The sequence below is a fragment of the Salmo salar genome, chromosome ssa03 (genome assembly GCF_905237065.1).
Source record: "Salmo salar chromosome ssa03, Ssal_v3.1, whole genome shotgun sequence".
Taxonomy (NCBI): Eukaryota; Metazoa; Chordata; class Actinopteri; order Salmoniformes; family Salmonidae; genus Salmo; species Salmo salar.
The window spans coordinates 89,061,809-89,084,855 of record NC_059444.1 but is presented as its reverse complement, the minus strand read 5'-3'; the positions used below and the strand labels follow the sequence as shown (position 1 = coordinate 89,084,855).

General features: G+C 42.6%; 1 protein-coding gene across 1 annotated transcript in view; it reads left to right on the top strand.

Annotated features, from left to right (window-relative positions):
- The window catches only part of LOC106601845 (vesicular glutamate transporter 1), a 69,936-nt gene that overhangs the window by 35,008 nt on the left and 11,881 nt on the right, over nucleotides 1-23,047 (top strand). Inside the window, 8 exon segments of the mRNA XM_045715723.1 lie at nucleotides 7,715-7,967; nucleotides 9,989-10,107; nucleotides 12,877-12,991; nucleotides 13,169-13,256; nucleotides 17,073-17,159; nucleotides 18,066-18,208; nucleotides 18,430-18,579; nucleotides 21,649-21,781. Of these exon segments, the coding sequence (XP_045571679.1) occupies nucleotides 7,715-7,967; nucleotides 9,989-10,107; nucleotides 12,877-12,991; nucleotides 13,169-13,256; nucleotides 17,073-17,159; nucleotides 18,066-18,208; nucleotides 18,430-18,579; nucleotides 21,649-21,781 (1,088 nt within the window).

Genomic DNA, 23,047 nt, shown 5'->3' with positions numbered 1-23,047 from the left:
GTGGTAGAATAAAGACTAGAGGATGGAGTGGTAGAATAAAGACTAGAGGATGGAGTGGTAGAGTAAAGACTAGAGGATGGAGTGGTAGAATAAAGACTAGAGGATGGAGTGGTAGAATAAAGACTAGAGGATGGAGTGGTAGAATAAAGACTAGAGGATGGAGTGGTAGAATAAAGACTAGAGGATAGAGTGGTAGAATAAAGACTAGAGGATAGAGTGGTAAAATAAAGACTAGAGGATGGAGTGGTAGAATAAAGACTAGAGGATGGAGTGGTAGAGTAAAGACTAGAGGATGGAGTGGTAGAATAAAGACTAGAGGATGGAGTGGTAGAGTAAAGACTAGAGGATGGAGTGGTAGAATAAAGACTAGAGGATAGAGTGGTAGAATAAAGACTAGAGGATGGAGTGGTAGAATAAAGACTAGAGGATGGAGTGGTAGAGTAAAGGCTAGAGGATGGAGTGGTAGAATAAAGACTAGAGGATGGAGTGGTAGAGTAAAGACTAGAGGATGGACTGGTAGAACAAAGACTAGAGCATAGAGTGGTAGAATAAAGACTAGAGGATGGAGTGGTAGAGTAAAGACTAGAGGATGGAGTGGTAGAATAAAGACTAGAGGATAGAGTGGTAGAGTAAAGACTAGAGGATAGAGTGGTAGAATAAAGACTAGAGGATGGAGTGGTATAATAAAGACTAGAGGATGGAGTGGTAGAGTAAAGACTAGAGGATGGAGTGGTAGAGTAAAGACTAGAGGATGGAGTGATAGAATAAAGACTAGAGGATGGAGTGGTAGAATAAAGACTAGAGGATGGAGTGGTAGAATAAAGACTAGAGGATAGAGTGGTAGAATAAAGACTAGAGGATGGAGTGGTAGAATAAAGACTAGAGGATGGAGTGGTAGAATAAAGACTAGAGGATGGAGTGGTAGAATAAAGACTAGAGGATGGAGTGGTAGAGTAAAGACTAGAGGATGGAGTGGTAGAATAAAGACTAGAGGATGGAGTGGTAGAATAAAGACTAGAGGATGGAGTGGTAGAATAAAGACTAAAGGATGGAGTGGTAGAGTAAAGACTAGAGGATGGAGTGGTAGAATAAAGACTAGAGGATGGAGTGGTAGAATAAAGACTAGAGGATGGAGTGGTAGAATAAAGACTAGAGGATGGAGTGGTAGAATAAAGACTAGAGGATGGAGTGGTAGAATAAAGACTAGAGGATGGAGTGGTAGAATAAAGACTAGAGGATGGAGTGGTAGAATAAAGACTAGAGGATAGAGTGGTAGAATAAAGACTAGATGATAGAGTGGTAGAATAAAGACTAGAGGATGGAGTGGTAGAATAAAGACTAGAGGATGGAGTGGTAGAATAAAGACTAGAGGATAGAGTGGTAGAATAAAGACTAGAGGATGGAGTGGTAGAATAAAGACTAGAGGATGGAGTGGTAGAATAAAGACTAGAGGATGGAGTGGTAGAATAAAGACTAGAGGATGGAGTGGTAGAATAAAGACTAGAGGATGGAGTGGTAGAATAAAGACTAGAGGATAGAGTGGTAGAATAAAGACTAGAGGATGGAGTGGTAGAATAAAGACTAGAGGATGGAGTGGTAGAATAAAGACTAGAGGATGGAGTGGTAGAATAAAGACTAGAGGATGGAGTGGTAGAATAAAGACTAGAGGATGGAGTGGTAGAATAAAGACTAGAGGATGGAGTGGTAGAATAAAGACTAGAGGATGGAGTGGTAGAATAAAGACTAGAGGATGGAGTGGTAGAATAAAGACTAGAGGATGGAGTGGTAGAATAAAGACTAGAAGATGGAGTGGTAGAATAAAGACTAGAGGATGGAGTGGTATAATAAAGCCTAGAGGATGGAGTGGTAGAATAAAGACTAGAGGATGGAGTGGTAGAGTAAAGACTAGAGGATGGAGTGGTAGAATAAAGACTAGAGGATGGAGTGGTAGAGTAAAGACTAGAGGATGGAGTGGTAGAATAAAGACTAGAGGATGGAGTGGTAGAATAAAGACTAGAGGATGGAGTGGTAGAATAAAGACTAGAGGATGGAGTGGTAGAATAAAGACTAGAGGATGGAGTGGTAGAATAAAGACTAAAGGATGGAGTGGTAGAGTAAAGACTAGAGGATGGAGTGGTAGAATAAAGACTAGAGGATGGAGTGGTAGAATAAAGACTAGAGGATGGAGTGGTAGAATAAAGACTAGAGGATAGAGTGGTAGAATAAAGACTAGAGGATGGAGTGGTAGAATAAAGACTAGAGGATGGAGTGGTAGAATAAAGACTAGAGGATGGAGTGGTAGAATAAAGACTAGAGGATAGAGTGGTAGAATAAAGACTAGAGGATAGAGTGGTAGAATAAAGACTAGAGGATAGAGTGGTAGAATAAAGACTAGAGGATGGAGTGGTAGAATAAAGACTAGAGGATGGAGTGGTAGAATAAAGACTAGAGGATAGAGTGGTAGAATAAAGACTAGAGGATGGAGTGGTAGAATAAAGACTAGAGGATGGAGTGGTAGAATAAAGACTAGAGGATGGAGTGGTAGAATAAAGACTAGAGGATAGAGTGGTAGAATAAAGACTAGAGGATAGAGTGGTAGAATAAAGACTAGAGGATAGAGTGGTAGAATAAAGACTAGAGGATGGAGTGGTAGAGTAAAGACTAGAGGATGGAGTGGTAGAATAAAGACTAGAGGATAGAGTGGTAGAATAAAGACTAGAGGATGGAGTGGTAGAATAAAGACTAGAGGATGGAGTGGTAGAATAAAGACTAGAGGATGGAGTGGTAGAATAAAGACTAGAGGATGGAGTGGTAGAATAAAGACTAGAGGATGGAGTGGTAGAATAAAGACTAGAGGATAGAGTGGTAGAATAAAGACTAGAGGATGGAGTGGTAGAATAAAGACTAGAGGATGGAGTGGTAGAATAAAGACTAGAGGATGGAGTGGTAGAATAAAGACTAGAAGATGGAGTGGTAGAATAAAGACTAGAGGATGGAGTGGTATAATAAAGCCTAGAGGATGGAGTGGTAGAATAAAGACTAGAGGATGGAGTGGTAGAGTAAAGACTAGAGGATGGAGTGGTAGAATAAAGACTAGAGGATGGAGTGGTAGAGTAAAGACTAGAGGATGGAGTGGTAGAATAAAGACTAGAGGATGGAGTGGTAGAATAAAGACTAGAGGATGGAGTGGTAGAATAAAGACTAGAGGATGGAGTGGTAGAATAAAGACTAGAGGATAGAGTGGTAGAATAAAGACTAGAGGATGGCCCACTAGCGTAGCAGGGAACGGTAGTATGTGTCGCGGTTGATGCCATCGTTTATTCCTCCATATTCATTTCCGGAAGTAAATATTTTTGGGTAATCCTAATCTGAATGTTGTGACAGATTAAGAAGGAGTGGGAGGAGTGGGATCACTTGAATAGCACATGAGAGATGAAAAAAGGGAGAGAGCGAGTGAGGAGGGAGGGAGAATACACCGGAAGAGGTACAGTAGCAGGGGGTAGGATAGAGAGAGAGAGAGAGAGAGAGAGAGAAAGGGTGGAGCGAGAGAGAGATAGGGAGGGAGAAGGGAGGGAGGGAGGGAGGGAGGGAGGGAGGGAGGGAGGGAGGGAGGGAGGGAGGGAGGAGGAGGACATAACATTTAATCCCGTTTACATCCAAATAAACTGTTTTTTTATCCCTCTATCTATACATTGTATTAGTCAATATAACAATATGCTGTATACTACTTTGCTAAATAAATATTATGTACATTTCAATGTAGAACCAGGTTTTCTCTCTATCTTCTTTGCTGTTCTTGGTTTGCGTCTTACTGATTGCGTGTTTTCAGCGTTTGAAGAGATTACAACAAATCTGCTTTGTTGAAAGGGGGAGGTACAAGCTGCAGCACAAGCACAGCATAAGAGCATGACCAACATACAGATAGAGAGATATACTGATCAAAAATATAAACGCAACATGCATCAATTTCAACGATTTTATTGAGTTACAGTTCATATAAGGAAATCAGTCAATTGAAATAAATGCATTAGGCCCAAATCTATGGATTTCACATGATTGGGCAGGGGCACAGCCAGTAGGGAGCCAGGACCAGCCAATCCCCAAAAAAATCCCCACAAAAGGGCTTTATTACAGACAGAAATACGCCACAGTTTCATCAGCTGTCTGGGTGGCTGGTCTCAGACGATCCAGCACGTGAAGAAGCCGGATGTGGAGGTCCTGGGCTGGCATGGTTACAAGTGGTCTGCGGTTTTGAGACTGGTTGGACGTACTACCAAATTCTCTAAAACAATGTTGGAGGTTTCTTACGGTGGAGGAATGAACATTAAATTCTCTGTCAACAGCTCTGGTGGAAATTCATGCAATCAGCATGCACCTGTGTAATGATCATGCTGTTTAATCAGCTTCTTGATATGCCACACCTGTCAGGTGGATGGATTATCTTGGCAAAGGAGAAATGCTCACTAACAGCTATTTAAACAAATTCGTGCACATAATTTCAAAGAAATAAGCTGTTTGTGCATCTGGAAAATATTTCTGGGATCTTTTATTTCAGCTCATGAAACATGGGGACCAACACTTTACATGTTACGTTTATATATATTTTTCAGTGCAGACAGACAGACAGACAGACAGACAGACAGACAGACAGACAGACAGACAGACAGACAGACAGACAGACAGACAGACAGAAAATGACGAGGGAAAGACAGAGAATATTAGAAGGGGGATAACTCAATAATTCATCTCCCCAAAAAATCTATGAATATTTAATCAATCTAAGAGTTGGACTTTCTTGTGTGTGGTGTGTATTTGTGTTCATTCAAATCAAATTGTATTTGTCACATGTGCCGAATACAGACCTTACGGTGAAATGCTTATTGTGTGTCTGTGTGTGTGTTCAGTGTGTTTCTGTGTGTGTGTGTTCAGTGTGTGTGTTCAGTGTGAGTCTGTGTGTTTGTCCAGTGTGTGTCTGTGTGTGTGTGTTCAGTGTGTGTCTGTGTGTGTGTTCAGTGTGTGTGTGTGTTCATACTTGTGGGAGAAAAATAATGGAAGAGGAGAGTAGTGAGGCAAGAATCATCTCCAGGAATCTCTAAATCACTTGATTTGAATTAAGGATGAGTCTTTCTACTGTATTTAGACATTCTATTTGATTTAGTCCGGACTGATTCACAATGAATCAACTCTTTGGAACCCTATGACTCCTAGCAGTGATTCCGGCTGCTTTTGTCGACCTCACTGAATAACTGGCTCCTCTATGGAAACCAGACAACCTGTGAGCTGCTGTGTGAAACCGGTACAAACACACACACACACACATGCACATGCAGGCACACACTAAAACACACAAACACACACCGATACACACACACACACCTACACACACCTATATATACACACACACACGCACACACGCACGCACACAAACACACCTATACACATACACACCTATACACACACGCACACACACACACACACACGCACACACGCACGCACACAAACACACCTATACACATACACACCTATACACACACGCACACACACACACATACACACACCTATATACATGCACACACCTATATACACACACACGCACACACACAAACACACACACACAAAACATCTCTAATTCTGTCTCTGTCCCTCTCTCTCTGTCTCTCTTTCTCTCTACCCCTCTCTCATTCTGTCTCTCTCTACCCCTCTCTCATTCTGTCTCTCTCTACCCCTCTCTCATTCTGTCTCTCTTTCTACCCCTCTGTCATTCTGGCTCTCTAATTCTGTTTCTGTCCCTCTCTGTCTCGCTCTCTAATTCTGTCTCTGCCCGTCTCTGTCTTTCTCTCTACCCCTCTCTTTGATTAGATAGCACAGCTCTGTGTGGGTGGGTGCTGGTTCCAGTGTGTATATGACAGAGTGGACAGAGTCAGAAGGGCTAAGAGCTTATCAGTCAGGGTCCGCACAGCAGTGTTCTAGAATACTAGGCCGTTGGCTTTCATACTATTTCTATTCTCAGTGTGGCTGAAGCCATTTCTGCAACCATCACCACATTGAAATGAATAGGAGCTACGTACACGGAGATGCTTTGGTTGAGAATTTGGGGGAGGTGCATGGTCGGGCTGTGTGTTTCCTGCAGATGGTGATCGCAGAGCAAAATCAAAAATTCAGCATTGTTGGTTAAGGGCTTGTAAGTAAGCATTTCACTGTGCATGTGAGAAATTAAATGTGATTTGATTTGATGTCACTATGGGACGCCGGACTATCACGACTCAGCTGCTTTAGACTCTGAACTGAACTGCGCTTTTGTGTCCAAAGTGTGTGTGTGTGTGTGTGACAGAGTGGTCAGTGCCAGGGCAGCAGCAGGTATAGGCTACTGTGAAGGACTGAACACTGGGGGAATGTGCCATAGCTGGTACCCACCCACCTAGGGACCAGGCAAACAACAGATGCTCCCACACAGGGGGAGATGCTGATTCAGAGATGACCTTAACATATGCGTGTGTGTGTGTGTGTGTGTGTGTGTGTGTGTGTGTGTGTGTGTGTGTGTGTGTGTGTGTGTGTGTGTGTGTGTGTGTGTGTGTGTGTGTGTGTGTGTGTGTGTGTGTGTGTGTGTGTGTGTGTGTGTGTGTGTGTGTGTGTGTGTGTGTTTCTGTGTGAGCGTGCGTGCGCGCATGCGTAAGCTTGGGAGAGACAGCAAGTCAGGCTTTATAATCATTTAACCCCTATACCACTAAAAGACTGTGGAAAGACAATCTATGTGAAATGTTTGCTTGATCTCTTAACCATGTGTACACATAGCTAGGGTCATTAATGCAGTCTGTATGGATTGCCAATACACAGTACTGAATTCAGGGGGGGGGGTATCCCAACCGGGACTCGGACCTACAACCTTCTGGCTGTGAGGCAGTCATGCTATCCACAGTATCAGTGATGTTCATTTTTTACCACGGCTGGGGGGCGGGGCTTACGACCTCCCAGGCCCTTCAATAAATGGTCATGTAGTCATCTCTAGCTTCAAACTGAAATTCATGATATGCCTGAACTGAAAAGGGAATTGAGCCCAACCCTGTTAAACATGAAGATGACCCTGACCTCGTCGACATTACAAACACGTTGGTTTACAAAAAGGTATCCTTTCAACACATCAATGGAAATTTGACTTGGCTGTTGCATTGGTCCACATTCTCCCTGCTTATTAACACTACATGACACTAACAGACGCCTTCACCCAAGGAAACTTACAGTACAGCGAGTGCATACATTTGAAGTATACTATGTGATTCAGGGCGGCAGGTGGTTTTTACCTCTAGTGGTTAGAGCGTTGAGTCAGTAACCGAAAGATTGCTAGATCAAATCCCTGAGCTGATGAGGTAAAAATCTGTCGTTCTGCCCCTGAACAAGGCAGTTAACCCACTGTTCCTAGACCGTCATTGTAAATAAGAATTTGTTCTTAATTGACTTGCCTAGTTAAATAAAGGTTAAATAAAAAATTATAATAATAAATTATATGGGAATTGAACCCTTGCCGTTGTTAGCACAATGCTGCTTCTTCCAACTGAGCACCACCGGGTTCAATTCTCACTAGATTTCAGCTTCTTGTTTTTCTTTTATAAAATTGTAAAGCAACTTTGGGTCCTTGAAAAGCGCTACATAAATACCATGTGTAATTATTATTATTACTACTAATTTTGTCCCCCTCTCTCCCTCTGCTCTTCACCAGAATCCTAGAAAAGCGTCAGCCCAATGGCGAGACCATCGAGCTTTCGGCCGAGGGCCGCCCAGAGCTTGTGGAGGAGAAGGAGATGCCCGTGGTGGACTGCACCTGTTTCGGCCTTCCCCGTCGCTACATCATCGCCATCCTCTCAGGCCTGGGCTTCTGCATCTCCTTCGGCATCCGCTGCAACCTGGGCGTGGCCATCGTCAGCATGGTCAACGACCACACCGTCTGGAAGGGTAACAAGGAGGTCCTGGTGGTGAGGCACGCTGTTCTGGCACTTACACTCACACTTCTATTTTCTTCCTACACTCTTAGAAAAAAAGGTGCTATCTAGAACCTAAACGGGTTTTTCGGCTGTCCCCATAGGAGAACCCTTTAAAGAATCCTTTTTGGTTCCAGGTAGAACACTTTTTGGTTCCAGGTAAAAACCCATTTGGAAAATGATTATTTTTGTTCCAAGTAAAACTCTTATGGAAAAAGGTTCTACATGGAACCGAAACGGTCCTACATGGAACCAAAAAGGGTTATCCTATATAGGGCAGCCGAAGAACCCTTGTGGAACTTTGCTGATGGCTGCTTTAATGAGGAAAACATTTACTTACTATGACTGTCTGCTTTATTGAGGAAAACATTTACTTACTATGACTGTCTGATTTAATGAGGAAAACATTTACTTACTATGACTGTCTGCTTTATTGAGGAAAACATTTACTTACTATGACTGTCTGATTTAATGAGGAAAACATTTACTTACTATGACTGTCTGCTTTATTGAGGAAAACATTTACTTACTATGACTGTCTGCTTTATTGAGGAAAACATTTACTTACTATGACTGTCTGCTTTATTGAGGAAAACATTTACTTACTATGACTGTCTGATTTAATGAGGAAAACATTTACTTACTATGACTGTCTGCTTTATTGAGGAAAACATTTACTTACTATGACTGTCTGCTTTATTGAGGAAAACATTTACTTACTATGACTGTCTGCTTTATTGAGGAAAACATTTACTTACTATGACTGTCTGCTTTATTGAGGAAAACATTTACTTACTATGACTGTCTGCTTTATTGAGGAAAACATTTACTTACTATGACTGTCTGCTTTATTGAGGAAAACATTTACTTACTATGACTGTCTGCTTTATTGAGGAAAACATTTACTTACTATGACTGTCTGATTTAATGAGGAAAACATTTACTTACTATGACTGTCTGCTTTATTGAGGAAAACATTTACTTACTATGACTGTCTGATTTAATGAGGAAAACATTTACTTACTATGACTGTCTGCTTTATTGAGGAAAACATTTACTTACTATGACTGTCTGCTTTATTGAGGAAAACATTTACTTACTATGAGTGTCTGCTTTATTGAGGAAAACATTTACTTACTATGACTGTCTGATTTAATGAGGAAAACATTTACTTACTATGACTGTCTGCTTTAATGAGGAAAACATTTACTTACTATGACTGTCTGCGCTAACGACTGAAATGTAAATGTCTGAAAAGGGGAGGCTCTTTGAAGTGACCGATGGTTCTATGTGGCACACTTTCTACTCAAAGAAACATTTTCTTGAAGAGGGTTCTTCCCTACTTTCTTCGCTGTCTGAATGGTAGCAAATAACCTTGCTAGCTAGTGTTGTGGGAAGAGGAGGGTTGGGGTCAGGTCAGGTTAGGTTAGGGGGAGGGCTGGCTATAGGCCACAACAAAGGTTGTAACTTTGGGCTGGGAGGCTCACAGTGTGTGTAACCTAACGTAGCAGGTGTAAAATAAATACCTGAGCGAGGTCCACACATCCATTTTTCAGGGGAAAAGCAAGCTCGGTTGAAGATACTGTATCAATGAAATCCGCATACTTCCGGTTGTTTCCGACCTCGCTGAGGTTGGAGTGTGTCCAAGCTTTAATTTGTGCAGAGGAAGAAGAATACTGTCAATGGACAATGTACTTTGACTTGAAAATACTTATTTATAATCACAATCAGCACCTTTTGAAGTGTAGCCTTTATCAAGGTGCTTGGGAAGCTAACACAAGTCTTCAGGTCTCAGGCAAGGTTTCTCATCACTCAAGCATTATTTAACGAACCCACTCCGCTACACATCCATAGTCATGGGTTGTGTTCATTAGGACACACAACGAAAAAAACGCTTCAAAATGTTCTGCAACTTATTGTACAAATCCAGGTAGTCCCTTGCTCCCAGATGGTTTTCTTCCGTTTGGTGCTTTATGAACACAACCATGGTCTCTCCTCCTCTTTCTCTCCCACAGGCAGCACAGTTCAGCTGGGATCCAGAGACCGTGGGGATGATCCACGGGTCCTTCTTCTGGGGATACATCGTCACACAGATTCCCGGAGGTTTTATATGTCAAAAATATAAAGCTAACAAGTAAGTACATTTTTAGGATACATTGTCATACAGATTCCTGGAGGTTTCATGTGTCAAAAAATATAAAGCTAACAAGTATGTATGTTTTAGCATGCTTTGGGATTATTATTCCTGTATTGATTGACTGATTTCCTTTTTGTATGTCAATACCTTTCCTCAAAGTAGTCAGAGGGCAACTTTATTACTACTAGGCTTCATTTGACCAAAGTATACATTATATTTGACAAAAATATACATTATATTTTACTCAAGTATACATTATATTTGACTAAAGTATACATTATATTTGACTAAAGTATACATTATATTTTACTAGAGTATACATTATATTTGAGTAAAGTATACATTATTTTGACTAAAGTATACATTATATTTGACTAAAGTATACATTATTTTGACTAAAGTAAACATTGTATTTTACTAAAGTGTACATTATATTTTACTAGAGTATACATTATATTTTACTAAAGTATACATTATATTTGACTAAAGTATACATTATATTTTACTAAAGTATACATTATATTTTACTAGAGTATACATTATATTTTACTAAAATATGCATTATATTTTACTAGAGTATACATTATATTTTACTAAAGTATACATTATATTTGACTAAAGTATACATTATATTTTACTAAAGTATGCATTATATTTTACTAGAGTATACATTATATTTTACTAAAGTATACATTATATTTGACTAAAGTATACATAATATTTTACTAAAGTATACATTATATTTTACTAGAGTATACATTATATTTAACTAAAATATGCATTATATTTCCCACTTTCTCCTTTGTCCCCAAACAACGTCTAATAACAGTAGTGTTATGATAACATGAAGGGGTCCGATATGACTTTTTCATCAGTAGTAGCCTCATAATAACAGGAGTCTATCTCCTGTTTCTGTAGCAGCTTGATGAACAAGTACATCCCCTGGACAGGACATTATTCTCCATCTATCTCCTTAATGCAGAGGGCCAAGTAGACATGCATCGGGTCCCATTCATACAGCCTTTGGTATGACTTGGCCAGGGATTGAACCCCCTACCTTCCAATCTCAGGGTGGACAGTCCTGCCACAAGGCCACTCAGTTGGCTTGACACATTTATAAGCGGTACAAAAACTAAGAGAACAGTATACATTGGCTACTAAACTATGGCTGCGGATGTTGCCTCAATCAAAAAGTTCTGTATTCATTTTTACTAATGAAGTATAGACGGAGCCCTTATATTCAAGGATTTCCATCAGACATTTTGAACTGCTACAAAGCTTGGGACAGTCTCATCAATAACACCAGAGACGTTTCTCTCAGGATTGGGGTTAATTACATGTTTACATCAGTCAATTTAGGAACTGAAATGAAAACCAGCTCATGAATTGAAATCTTTATAGAATTTAAATATTTCATCTTCATAGAAAATATTTGCCAATAATCACTTCCTGAATTAAACTAAATTGAAAATTAAACTGACCCCTAATGAACCATGGTCTCTATCGCTCTCAGTGGTTGAAATGAAGGCTGGTCTCTATAGCTCTCAGTGGTTGAAATGAAGGCTGGCCTCTATAGCTCTCAGTGGTTGAAATGAAGGCTGGTCTCTATAGCTCTCAGTGGTTGAAATGAAGGCTGATCTCTATAGCTCTCAGTGGTTGAAATGAAGGCTGATCTCTATAGCTCTCAGTGGTTGAAATGAAGGCTGATCTCTATAGCTCTCAGTGGTTGAAATGAAAGGCTGAGCTATATAGCTCTCAGTGGTTGAAATGAAGGCTGATCTCTATAGCTCTCAGTGGTTGAAATGAAAGGCTGAGCTCTATAGCTCTCAGTGGTTGACATGAAGGCTGGTCTCTATAGCTCTCAGTGGTTGAAATGAAGGATGGTCTCTATAGCTCTCAGTGGTTGACATGAAGGCTGGTCTCTATAGCTCTCAGTGGTTGAAATGAAGGATGGTCTCTATAGCTCTCAGTGGTTGAAATGAAGGATGGTCTCTATAGCTCTCAGTGGTTGACATGAAGGCTGGTCTCTATAGCTCTCAGTGGTTGAAATGAAGGATGGTCTCTATAGCTCTCAGTGGTTGAAATGAAGGATGGTCTCTATAGCTCTCAGTGGTTGAAATGAAGGATGGTCTCTATAGCTCTCAGTGGTTGAAATGAAAGGCTGAGCTATATAGCTCTCAGTGGTTGAAATGAAGGATGGTCTCTATAGCTCTCAGTGGTTGAAATGAAGGATGGTCTCTATAGCTCTCAGTGGTTGAAATGAAGGATGGTCTCTATAGCTCTCAGTGGTTGAAATGAAGGATGGTCTCTATAGCTCTCAGTGGTTGACATGAAGGCTGGGCTCTATAGCTCTCAGTGGTTGACATGAAGGCTGGGCTCTATAGCTCTCAGTGGTTGAAATGAAGGCTGGGCTCTATAGCTCTCAGTGGTTGAAATGAAGGCTGGTCTCTATAGCTCTCAGTGGTTGAAATGAAGGCTGGTCTCTATAGCTCTCAGTGGTTGAAATGAAGGATGGTCTCTATAGCTCTCAGTGGTTGACATGAAGGCTGGGCTCTATAGCTCTCAGTGGTTGACATGAAGGCTGGGCTCTATAGCTCTCAGTGGTTGAAATGAAGGCTGGTCTCTATAGCTCTCAGTGGTTGAAATGAAGGCTGGTCTCTATAGCTCTCAGTGGTTGAAATGAAGGCTGGGCTCTATCGCTCTCAGTGGTTGAAATGAAGGCTGGTTGTGTTTGTCTCTGACTGTTTCTGTCTTGGTGTGTTTCAGAGTGTTTGGCTTCGCCATAGTGGCCACATCCACTCTCAACATGCTGATTCCATCTGCTGCTCGTACACACTACAGCTGTGTCATACTAGTCAGGATATGCCAAGGCCTCGTCGAGGTACTTAGAGTGCATCTCTCTCTCTCTCTCTCTCTCTCTCTCTCTCTCTCTCTCTGTGTGTGTGTGTGTGTGTGTGTGTGTGTGTGTGTGTGTGTGTGTGTGTGTGTACATGTGCGTGTGTGTTGAATATTATGTTTGGATATTTACTGTGTGCATCACTTCATTACTTCCCTATAGGGTGTATCTTACCCAGCATGCCATGGGATCTGGGCCAAATGGGCCCCGCCTCTAGAGAGGAGTCGACTGGCCACAACAGCATTCTGTGGTAAGATACTAAAACAAATGGATTTAAACATCCTCTCACTCTCTCCCTCCCTTTTTCTCTCTCTTAAACCACACAATGAATGAATTTCCCCCCGGGGATAATAAAGACTACTCTACTCGTTACTGGATCAAACCATTAGTGATGTTACTTGATGTTCTTGTCAAGAGGGAAGCTAAGATGTGCTTATAAACAACCTCAACATTATAGTAAAATTCCTATTGGTAACATCCCAAATAAATCTAGTGTAGCACATTGTCTTCCTACATACTGTATGCATGCATTCCACATGAGGTTGGTGGCACCTTAATTTGGGAGGACGGGTCCGTGGTAATGGCTGGAGTGGAATCGGTGGAATGGTATCAAATACATGCCATTCCATTCGCTCCATTCCAGCCATTATTATGAGCCGTCCACCCCTCAACAGCCTCCATTGATGCATTCTCAGCTGCAGGAAGTGTATGTCACCCTTAACACTCCATGGTCCAGGTATGAGAGATCAAAATGGCAGATTTGGTCACTGATAAGAGCTTAAATTTGAGGCGCTTTCAAATTATGCTTTTACCTAAACAAGATGGAGATTTGTAGTGGACCGTTGTTGGATTGTAGTGGACTGTTGTTGGATTGTAGTGGACCGTTGTTGGATTGTAATGGACCGTTGTTGGATTGTAGTGGACCGTTGTTGGATTGTAGTGGACTGTTGTTGGATTGTAATGGACTGTTGTTGGATTGTAATGGACTGTTGTTGGATTGTAGTGGACCGTTGCTGGATTGTAATGGACCGTTGTTGGATTGTAGTGGACCGTTGTTGGATTGTAGTGGACCGTTGTTGGATTGTAATGGACTGTTGTTGGATTGTAATGGACTGTTGTTGGATTGTAGTGGACCGTTGTTGCATTGTAATGGACCGTTGTTGGATTGTAATGGACTGTTGTTGGATTGTAATGGACCGTTGTTGGATTGTAATGGACTGTTGTTGGATTGTAGTGGACCGTTGTTGGATTGTAATGGACTGTTGTTGGATTGTAATGGACCGTTGTTGGATTGTAGTGGACCGTTGTTGGATTGTAATGGACTGTTGTTGGATTGTAATGGACCGTTGTTGGATTGTTATGGACCGTTGTTGGATTGTAATGGACCGTTGTTGGATTGTAATGGACTGTTGTTGGATTGTAGTGGACCATTGTTGGATTGTAGTGGACCGTTGTTGGATTGTAATGGACCGTTGTTGGATTGTAATGGACCGTTGTTGGATTGTAATGGACTGTTGTTGGATTGTAGTGGACCGTTGTTGGATTGTAGTGGACCGTTGTTGGATTGTAAAGGACCGTTGTTGGATTGTAGTGGACCGTTGTTGGATTGTAATGGACTGTTGTTGGATTGTAGTGGACCGTTGTTGGATTGTAATGGACTGTTGTTGGATTGTAGTGGACCGTTGTTGGATTGTAGTGGACCGTTGTTGGATTGTAATGGACTGTTGTTGGATTGTAGTGGACCGTTGTTGGATTGTAAAGGACCATTGTTGGATTGTAATGGACTGTTGTTGGATTGTAGTGGACCGTTGTTGGATTGTAGTGGACCGTTGTTGGATTGTAGTGGACCGTTGTTGGATTGTAGTGGACCGTTGTTGGATTGTAATGGACTGTTGTTGGATTGTAGTGGACCATTGTTGGATTGTAAAGGACCGTTGTTGGATTGTAGTGGACCGTTGTTGGATTGTAGTGGACTGTTGTTGGATTGTAATGGACCGCTGTTGGATTGTAATGGACTGTTGTTGGATTGTAATGGACTGTTGTTGGATTGTAATGGACTGTTGTTGGATTGTAGTGGACCGTTGTTGGATTGTAATGGACCGTTGTTGGATTGTAGTGGACCGTTGTTGGATTGTAATGGACCGTTGTTGGATTGTAATGGACCGTTGTTGGATTGTAGTGGACTGTTGTTGGATTGTAATGGACCGTTGTTGGATTGTAATGGACCGTTGTTGGATTGTAGTGGACCGTTGTTGGATTGTAATGGACTGTTGTTGGATTGTAATGGACCGTTGTTGGATTTTAGTGGACCGTTGTTGGATTGTAATGGACCGTTGTTGGATTGTAATGGACCGTTGTTGGATTTTAGTGGACCATTGTTGGATTGTAGTGGACCGTTGTTGGATTGTAGCGGACCGTTGTTGGATTGTAGTGGACCGTTGTTGGATTGTAGTGGACCGTTGTTGGATTGTAATGGACCGTTGTTGGATTGTAGTGGACCGTTGTTGGATTGTAGTGGACCGTTGTTGGATTGTAATGGACTGTTGTTGGATTGTAGTGGACCGTTGTTGGATTGTAATGGACTGTTGTTGGATTGTAATGGACCGTTGTTGGATTGTAGTGGACTGTTGTTGGATTGTAATGGACTGTTGTTGGATTGTAATGGACTGTTGTTGGATTGTAGTGGACCGTTGTTGGATTGTAATGGACCGTTGTTGGATTGTAGTGGACCGTTGTTGGATTGTAATGGACCGTTGTTGGATTGTAGTGGACCGTTGTTGGATTGTAATGGACCGTTGTTGGATTGTAGTGGACCGTTGTTGGATTGTAGTGGACCGTTGTTGGATTGTAGTGGACCGTTGTTGGATTGTAGTGGACTGTTGTTGGATTGTAATGGACCGCTGTTGGATTGTAATGGACTGTTGTTGGATTGTAATGGACTGTTGTTGGATTGTAATGGACTGTTGTTGGATTGTAGTGGACCGTTGTTGGATTGTAATGGACCGTTGTTGGATTGTAGTGGACCGTTGTTGGTTTGTAATGGACCGTTGTTGGATTGTAATGGACCGTTGTTGGATTGTAATTGACTGTTGTTGGATTGCATAAACATCAACAGTAATTGTGTGATGGTGGGGATGCAGGGCTTTGTTCCAAATAAAATGTTTCACCAAGCCCAAATGTTGCATGAATATTCTTATTCTGTCACTGAATGTATCCAGAATATTTCCAGATTCTATTATTGACAAATGCTGCGAAAAGTCCAGTAAATTTAAATATCAACAGTAATGGAATTGCTTGGATTGGGTCTTCTGACTTTTTTGTATCCTCACCTTTGTTCTGATCAAAGTTTTCCCTTTCAATTGCTACCATGGTTATGCTTTTTAAATGTTTTCTGTTAGAAACATTTCAGTTTGCCCTGTCCACATACAGTATGTAACGGGTTATAAGTGTAATGCTGTGAAACAGTGGAGGCTGTTGAGGGGAGGACGGCTCATAATAATGTCTGGAACGGAGCGAATGGAATGGCATCAATCACATGGAAACAATGGAAACCATGTGTTTGATGTATTTGATACCATTCCACTGATTCCACTCCAGCCAATACCACGAGCCCATCCTCCCCAATTAAGGTGCCACCAACCTCCTGTGCTGTGAATGACTTTTCATAGGCATTGACAATGAACATGACGGGTCAATGTGTAAACATTAGTGAAGCCACCTTCTCAGTTTTGGAGGCAGCGTAATCTTTTCTAGCAAAGAGCTAATTAACTGTTCTTACTGTAAGTTAATTGTTTCCCCCCACAGTTAGTTAGTTAGTTAGTTAGTTAGTTAGTTAGTTAGTTAGTTAGTTAGTTAGTTAGTTAGTTAGTTAGTTAGTTAGTTAGCTTGCTAGCTAATCTCGAAACCCAGAACCAAATATTGCGTGAGCTAGCTAGCTAGCTATTGCTACTGACTTTGATGGTGGGTGCTGAGCTGTTCAGATCTGGTCTGATGGAGGCTTTACACAACAACAATAGAAACATCAATGTACCATATTTCTGTGTCTTGCTCTTCCTTTGTGTCACAGGTTCCTATGCGGGAGCTGTGGTGGCCATGCCTCTTGCTGGAGTGTTGGTTCAGTATGTAGGGTGGCCTTCAGTCTTCTACGTCTATGGTGAGTAAAACCAACCTGGCAGTACAGAGTTGAACGGTTTCATCACCATACAGGTCCCCTAAGATAAAACCCCAGCAAACTTACAGTGGGTGGCCCCTGCTCAGCTGCCTACTGCCCATGACCCAGTGTTGGTAGCCCAGACTATTGAAAGTGGTATGCTGACTACTCAGTTAGCCAGTGCTAGCCTCCTTTGGGGAGCTAGCGGTATAGCACCAGTTCATAGGAGGAGAGAGGTAGAGACATGGGTCCAATAAGAGCTTGCTGGGTATTTTTTCTGTGACAATGACATCCAAACTGACACAATTTATGTTATTGCAAACGTGTCATCACTGTAGTGTACTGTAGAAACCATTCTCCCTACCCTACCTTTCTCCCTACTCCACCCTTCTCATGTTCTACCCTTCTCATTTCCTACCCTTCTCTCCCCTCTTTACCTCTCTTCTGCTCTCCTCCTCTCTCTCTGCTCTCTCTCTCCATTTTACCTCTCTCCTCCTCTCTCGCCCCTCTTTAACTCTCTACCTCTCTTCTCCTCTCTCTCCCCCTTTACCTCTCTACCTCTCTCCTCCTCTTTCCCTCTTACCTCTCTACCTCTCCTCCTCTCCCCCCTTTACCTCTCTACCTCTCCCCTCCTCTCTCTCCCCTCTTTACCTCTCTACCTCTCTCTCCCGCTTCACCTCTCTACCTCTCTCCTCCTCTCTCTCCCCTCTTTACCTCTCTACCACTCTCCTCCTCTCTCTCCCCCTTTACCTCCCTACTTCTATCCTCCTCTCTCTCCTTTCTCTCTCCTCTTTACCTCTACCTCTTTCATCTCTCTCTCATCTTTATCCCTCTACCTCTCTCCTCTCTCTGTCATCCTCTCTCTCCCCCTTTACCTCTCTCCTCTCTCCCTCTCCCTCCCTCTCCCAGGCAGTTTTGGGATAGCATGGTATCTGTTCTGGATCCTGGTGTCGTATGAAAGCCCAGCAGCCCACCCCACTATCACCCCTGAGGAGAGGAAGTACATCGAGGAAGCCATCGGAGAGTCAGCAGGTTTTGCCAATCCTCTACAGGTAGGCACAAAGACACATGAAACACACCATTGTGTTTCAAATAAACTGCACTGTCTCTCACACACACACACTCCACCGCTTTTCTTTTTGCTTGAGACTTGTGCACACACGCACACACACACACACACACACACCACATCCCTCTATAATTTCACTTTTTTGCTGTGTGAGGACTGGTGAGGACTGTGAGCACAACCATCTCTCATTCCTCCTTGTTGCAGAAATTCAAAACCCCGTGGAGAGCATTCTTCACGTCCATGCCGGTGTACGCCATTATCGTAGCCAACTTCTGCAGGAGCTGGACTTTCTACCTGCTTCTCATCAGCCAGCCGGCCTACTTCGAGGAAGTGTTTGGCTTTGAGATCAGCAAGGTGAGACAGAGTTTTAATTATGAATTAACCCCTATCCCCTAGCCCCTATACCCTAGCCCAGACCCTATCCACTGGCCTCTAGCCCAGAGAAAAACAACTGGTGGTCTGCGGGTTAAATTTGGCCCACCATAGTTTCACATTTTTTGTTTTTGGGAAGAAAAAAGGCCTCTCTCGCTCTCTCAATTCAATGCAATTCATAGGGCTTTATTGGCATGTGTAACAGTTGTCGTATAGAGGGGACCAAAGCGCAGCGTGTTGAGTGCTCATATTGATATTTATTAACTCAAAAACACTAAAGACAAACGGCAAACGATCAGAATACAGTTCTGTCAGGTACAGAGACTAAACAGAAAATAACTGCCCACAAACACAGGTGGAAAAAACCCTACTTAAATATGATCGCCAATTAGAGACAACGAGGACCAGCTGCCTCCAATTGGAGATCAACCCCCAAAAAAACATAGAAATAGAAAACACTGAAAACCACCCAAAACACCCCCTGTCACGCCCTGACCTACTCTACTATAGAAAATTACATCTTACAAGGTTCAGGACGTGACAGCATGGGAAGCATATGTTGACGTTGACAAAGCAAGTGAAATAGATAATAAACAAAAGTGAAATAAAAAAATGTTTTACATTAAACATTACACAGACACGTTTCAAAGGAATAGACACATTTCAAATGTCATATTATGTCTATATACAGTGTTATATTGATGTGCAAAAAAGTACAAAAGGGAAAATAAATAAACATAAATATGGGTTGTGGTGTTTGTTCTTCACTGGTTGACCTTTTCTTGTGGCAACAGGTCACAAATCTTGCTGCTGTGATGGCCCACTGTGGTATTTCACCCAGTAGATATGGGAGTTTATACAAATTGGGTTTGTTTTGGAAGTCTTTGTGGGTCATTGTGATCTGAGGGAAATACACTGCTCAAAAAAATAAAGGGAACACTAAAATAACACATCCTAGATCTGAATGAATGAAATAATCTTATTAAATACTTTTTTCTTTACATAGTTGAATGTGCTGACAACAAAATCACACAAAAATAATCAATGGAAATCCAATTTATCAACCCATGGAGGTCTGGATTTGGAGTCACACTCAAAATTAAAGTGGAAAACCACACTACAGGCTGATCCAACTTTGATGTAATGTCCTTAAAACAAGTCAAAATGAGGCTCAGTAGTGTGTGTGGCCTCCATGTGCCTGTATGACCTCCCTACAACACCTGGGCATGCTCCTGATGAGGTGGCGGATGGTCTCCTGAGGGATCTCCTCCCAGACCTGGACTAAAGCATCCGCCAACTCCTGAACAGTCTGTGGTGCAACGTGGCGTTGGTGGATGGAGCGAGACATGATGTCCCAGATGTGCTCAATTGGATTCAGGTCTGGGGAACGGGCGGGCCAGTCCATAGCATCAGTGCCTTCTTCTTGCAGGAACTGCTGACACACTCCAGCCACATGAGGTCTAGCATTGTCTTGCATTAGGAGGAACCCAGGGCCAACCGCACCAGCATATGGGCTCACAAGGGGTCTGAGGATCTCATCTCGGTACCTAATGGCAGTCAGGATACCTCTGGCTGCTCGCCTGTGCTGCCCCCCAAAGAAATGCCACCCCACACCATAACTGACCCACCGCCAAACCGGTCATGCTGGAGGATGTTGCAGGCAGCAGAACGTTCTCCACGGCGTCTCCAGACTCTGTCACGTCTGTCACATGTGCTCAGTGTGAACCTGCTTTCATCTGTGAAGAGTACAGGGCGCCAGTGGCGAATTTTCCAATCTTGGTGTTCTCTGGCAAATGCCAAACGTCCTGCACGGTGTTGGGCTGTAAGCACAACCCCCACCTGTGGATGTTGGGCCCTCATACCACCCTCATGGAGTCTGTTTCTGACCGTTTGAGCAGACACATGCACATTTGTGGCCTGCTGGAGGTCATTTTGCAGGGCTCTGGCAGTGCTTCTCCTGCTCCTCCTTGCACAAAGGCGGAGGTAGCGGTCCTGCTGCTGGGTTGTTGCCCTCCTACGGCCTCCTCCACATCTCCTGATGTACTGGCCTGTCTCCTGGTAGCGCCTCCATGCTCTGGACACTACGCTGACAGACACAGCAAACCTTCTTGCCACAGCTCGCATTGATGTGCCATCCTGGATGAGCTGCACTACCTGAGCCACTTGTGTGGGTTGTAGACTCCGTCTCATGCTACCACTAGAGTGAAAGCACCGCCAGCATTCAAAAGTGACCAAAACATCAGCCAGGAAGCATAGGAACTGAGAAGTGGTCTGTGGTCACCACCTGCAAAACCACTCCTTTATTGGGGGTGTCTTGCTAATTGCCTATAATTTCCACCTGTTGTCTATTCCATTTGCACAACAGCATGTGAAATTTATTGTCAATCAGTGTTGCTTCCTAAGTGGGCAGTTTGATTTCACAGAAGTGTGATTGACTTGGAGTTACATTGTGTTGTTTAAGTGTTCCCTTTATTTTTTGAGCAGTGTATATGTCTCTAATATGGTCATACATTTGGCAGGAGGTTAGGAAGTGCAGCTCAGTTTCCACCTCATTTTGTGGGCAGTGTGCACATAGCCTGTTTTCTCTTGAGAGCTAGGTCTGCCTGCAGCGGGCTTTCTCAATAGCAAGGCTATGCTCACTGAGTCTGTACATAGTCACAGTGGTCAGGTATTCTGCCACTGTGTACTCTATGTTTAGGGACAAATAGCATTCCAGTTTGCTCTGTTTTTTGGTAAATTCTTTCCAATGTGTCAAGTAATTATCTTTTTGTTTTCTCATGATTCGGTTTGGTCTAATTGTGTTTCTGTCCTGGGGATCTGTGGGGTATGTTTGTGTTTATGTTTGTGATGGCTTTGTTATAGGAAGTTGGGGAATCGCTTTGTTTTAGATGGAATGTAATAACTGTTTTCTGGATTTTGATAATTAGGGGGTATCATCCTAATTCTGTTCTGCATTGTTTGATGTTTTATGTTGTACACAGAGGATGTTTTTGCAGAATTCTGCATGCAGAATGTTTGCTCCATTTTGTGAATTCTCTCTCTCTCTGTCAGGTGGGGATGGTGTCGGCCTTGCCACATCTGGTGATGACCATCGTTGTGCCCATTGGGGGACAGCTGGCCGACTACCTTAGAACACACAACATCATGACCACCACTAATGTCAGGAAGCTCATGAACTGTGGAGGTGAGAGGCCACTCCACGGTGAACTTTACCCTATATAGACACAGATCTGGGGTCAGTTTTGCATTTCCCTCACTAATGGTTCAAGTTAGGATTGGGGGAGGGGAAGTTGATCTTAGATCTGTACTTAATTAAGGGAAACTTAGATTTGAAAACAGACCCAATTTTTTTAACTCCCATATCTACTGGGTGAAATACCACAGTGTGCCATCACAGCAGTAAGATTTGTCACCTGTTGCCACAAGAAAAGGGCAACCAGTGAAGAAGAAGTGTAATGTTTAGAACAAGTGTAATGTGAGTGTAATGTTTACTGTTATTTTTTATACTTTATTTCACTTTGGTTTATTATCTACTTCACTTTCTTTGGCAATGTTAACATATGTTTCCCATGCCAATAAAGCCCCTTGAATTGAATTGAATTGAAAAGTAGGGGAGAAAGTGGGTGGAGAGAGAGGAGGGAGGATGGGTAGAGTGGAGTGAGAGGGAGGGCAAATAGAGAGGTAGTAGTAAACTTGTAGTGTAATTTCAGATTCAACCTTTCAAAAAAAATGTCCATGAATTCTAATCCACATAATAATTCACATTTCCTGTTGCTGCTGGATTAGTTTCATGCTGTAGCCAACTGGCTCAAATGAAGATCCTGTAGTTATAAGGGAGGGCACAGAGAGAGAGAGAGAGAGAGAGAGAGAGACAGAGATAGAGAGAGAGAGAGAGAGAGAGAGGGGGAAGAGGAGAGGGAAGAGAAGAGAATAAAATACATCATTATCCCCAGAGAGAGAGAGAGAGAGAGAGAGGGGGGAAAGAGGAGGGAAGATAATAAAATACATCATTATCCCCAGAGAGAGAGAGAGAGAGAGAGGGGGGGGGAAGGAGGAGGGAAGAGAATAAAATACATCATTATCCCCAGAGAGAGAGAGAGAGAGAGGGGGGGGGTAAAGAGGAGGGAAGATAATAAAATACATCATTATCCCCAGAGAGAGAGAGAGAGAGAGAGAGGGGGGGAAAGAGGAGAGAAGAGAATAAAATACATCATTATCCCCAGAGAGAGAGAGAGAGAGAGAGAGAGAGAGAGAGAGAGAGGGGGGGGAAAGAGGAGAGAAGAGAATAAAATACATCATTATCCCCAGAGAGAGAGAGAGAGAGAGAGAGAGAGAGAGAGAGAGAGAGAGAGAGAGGAGAGGGAAGAGAATAAAATACATCATTATCCCCAGAGAGAGAGAGAGAGAGAGAGAGAGAGAGATGAACAAACACCATTGTAAATACAACCTA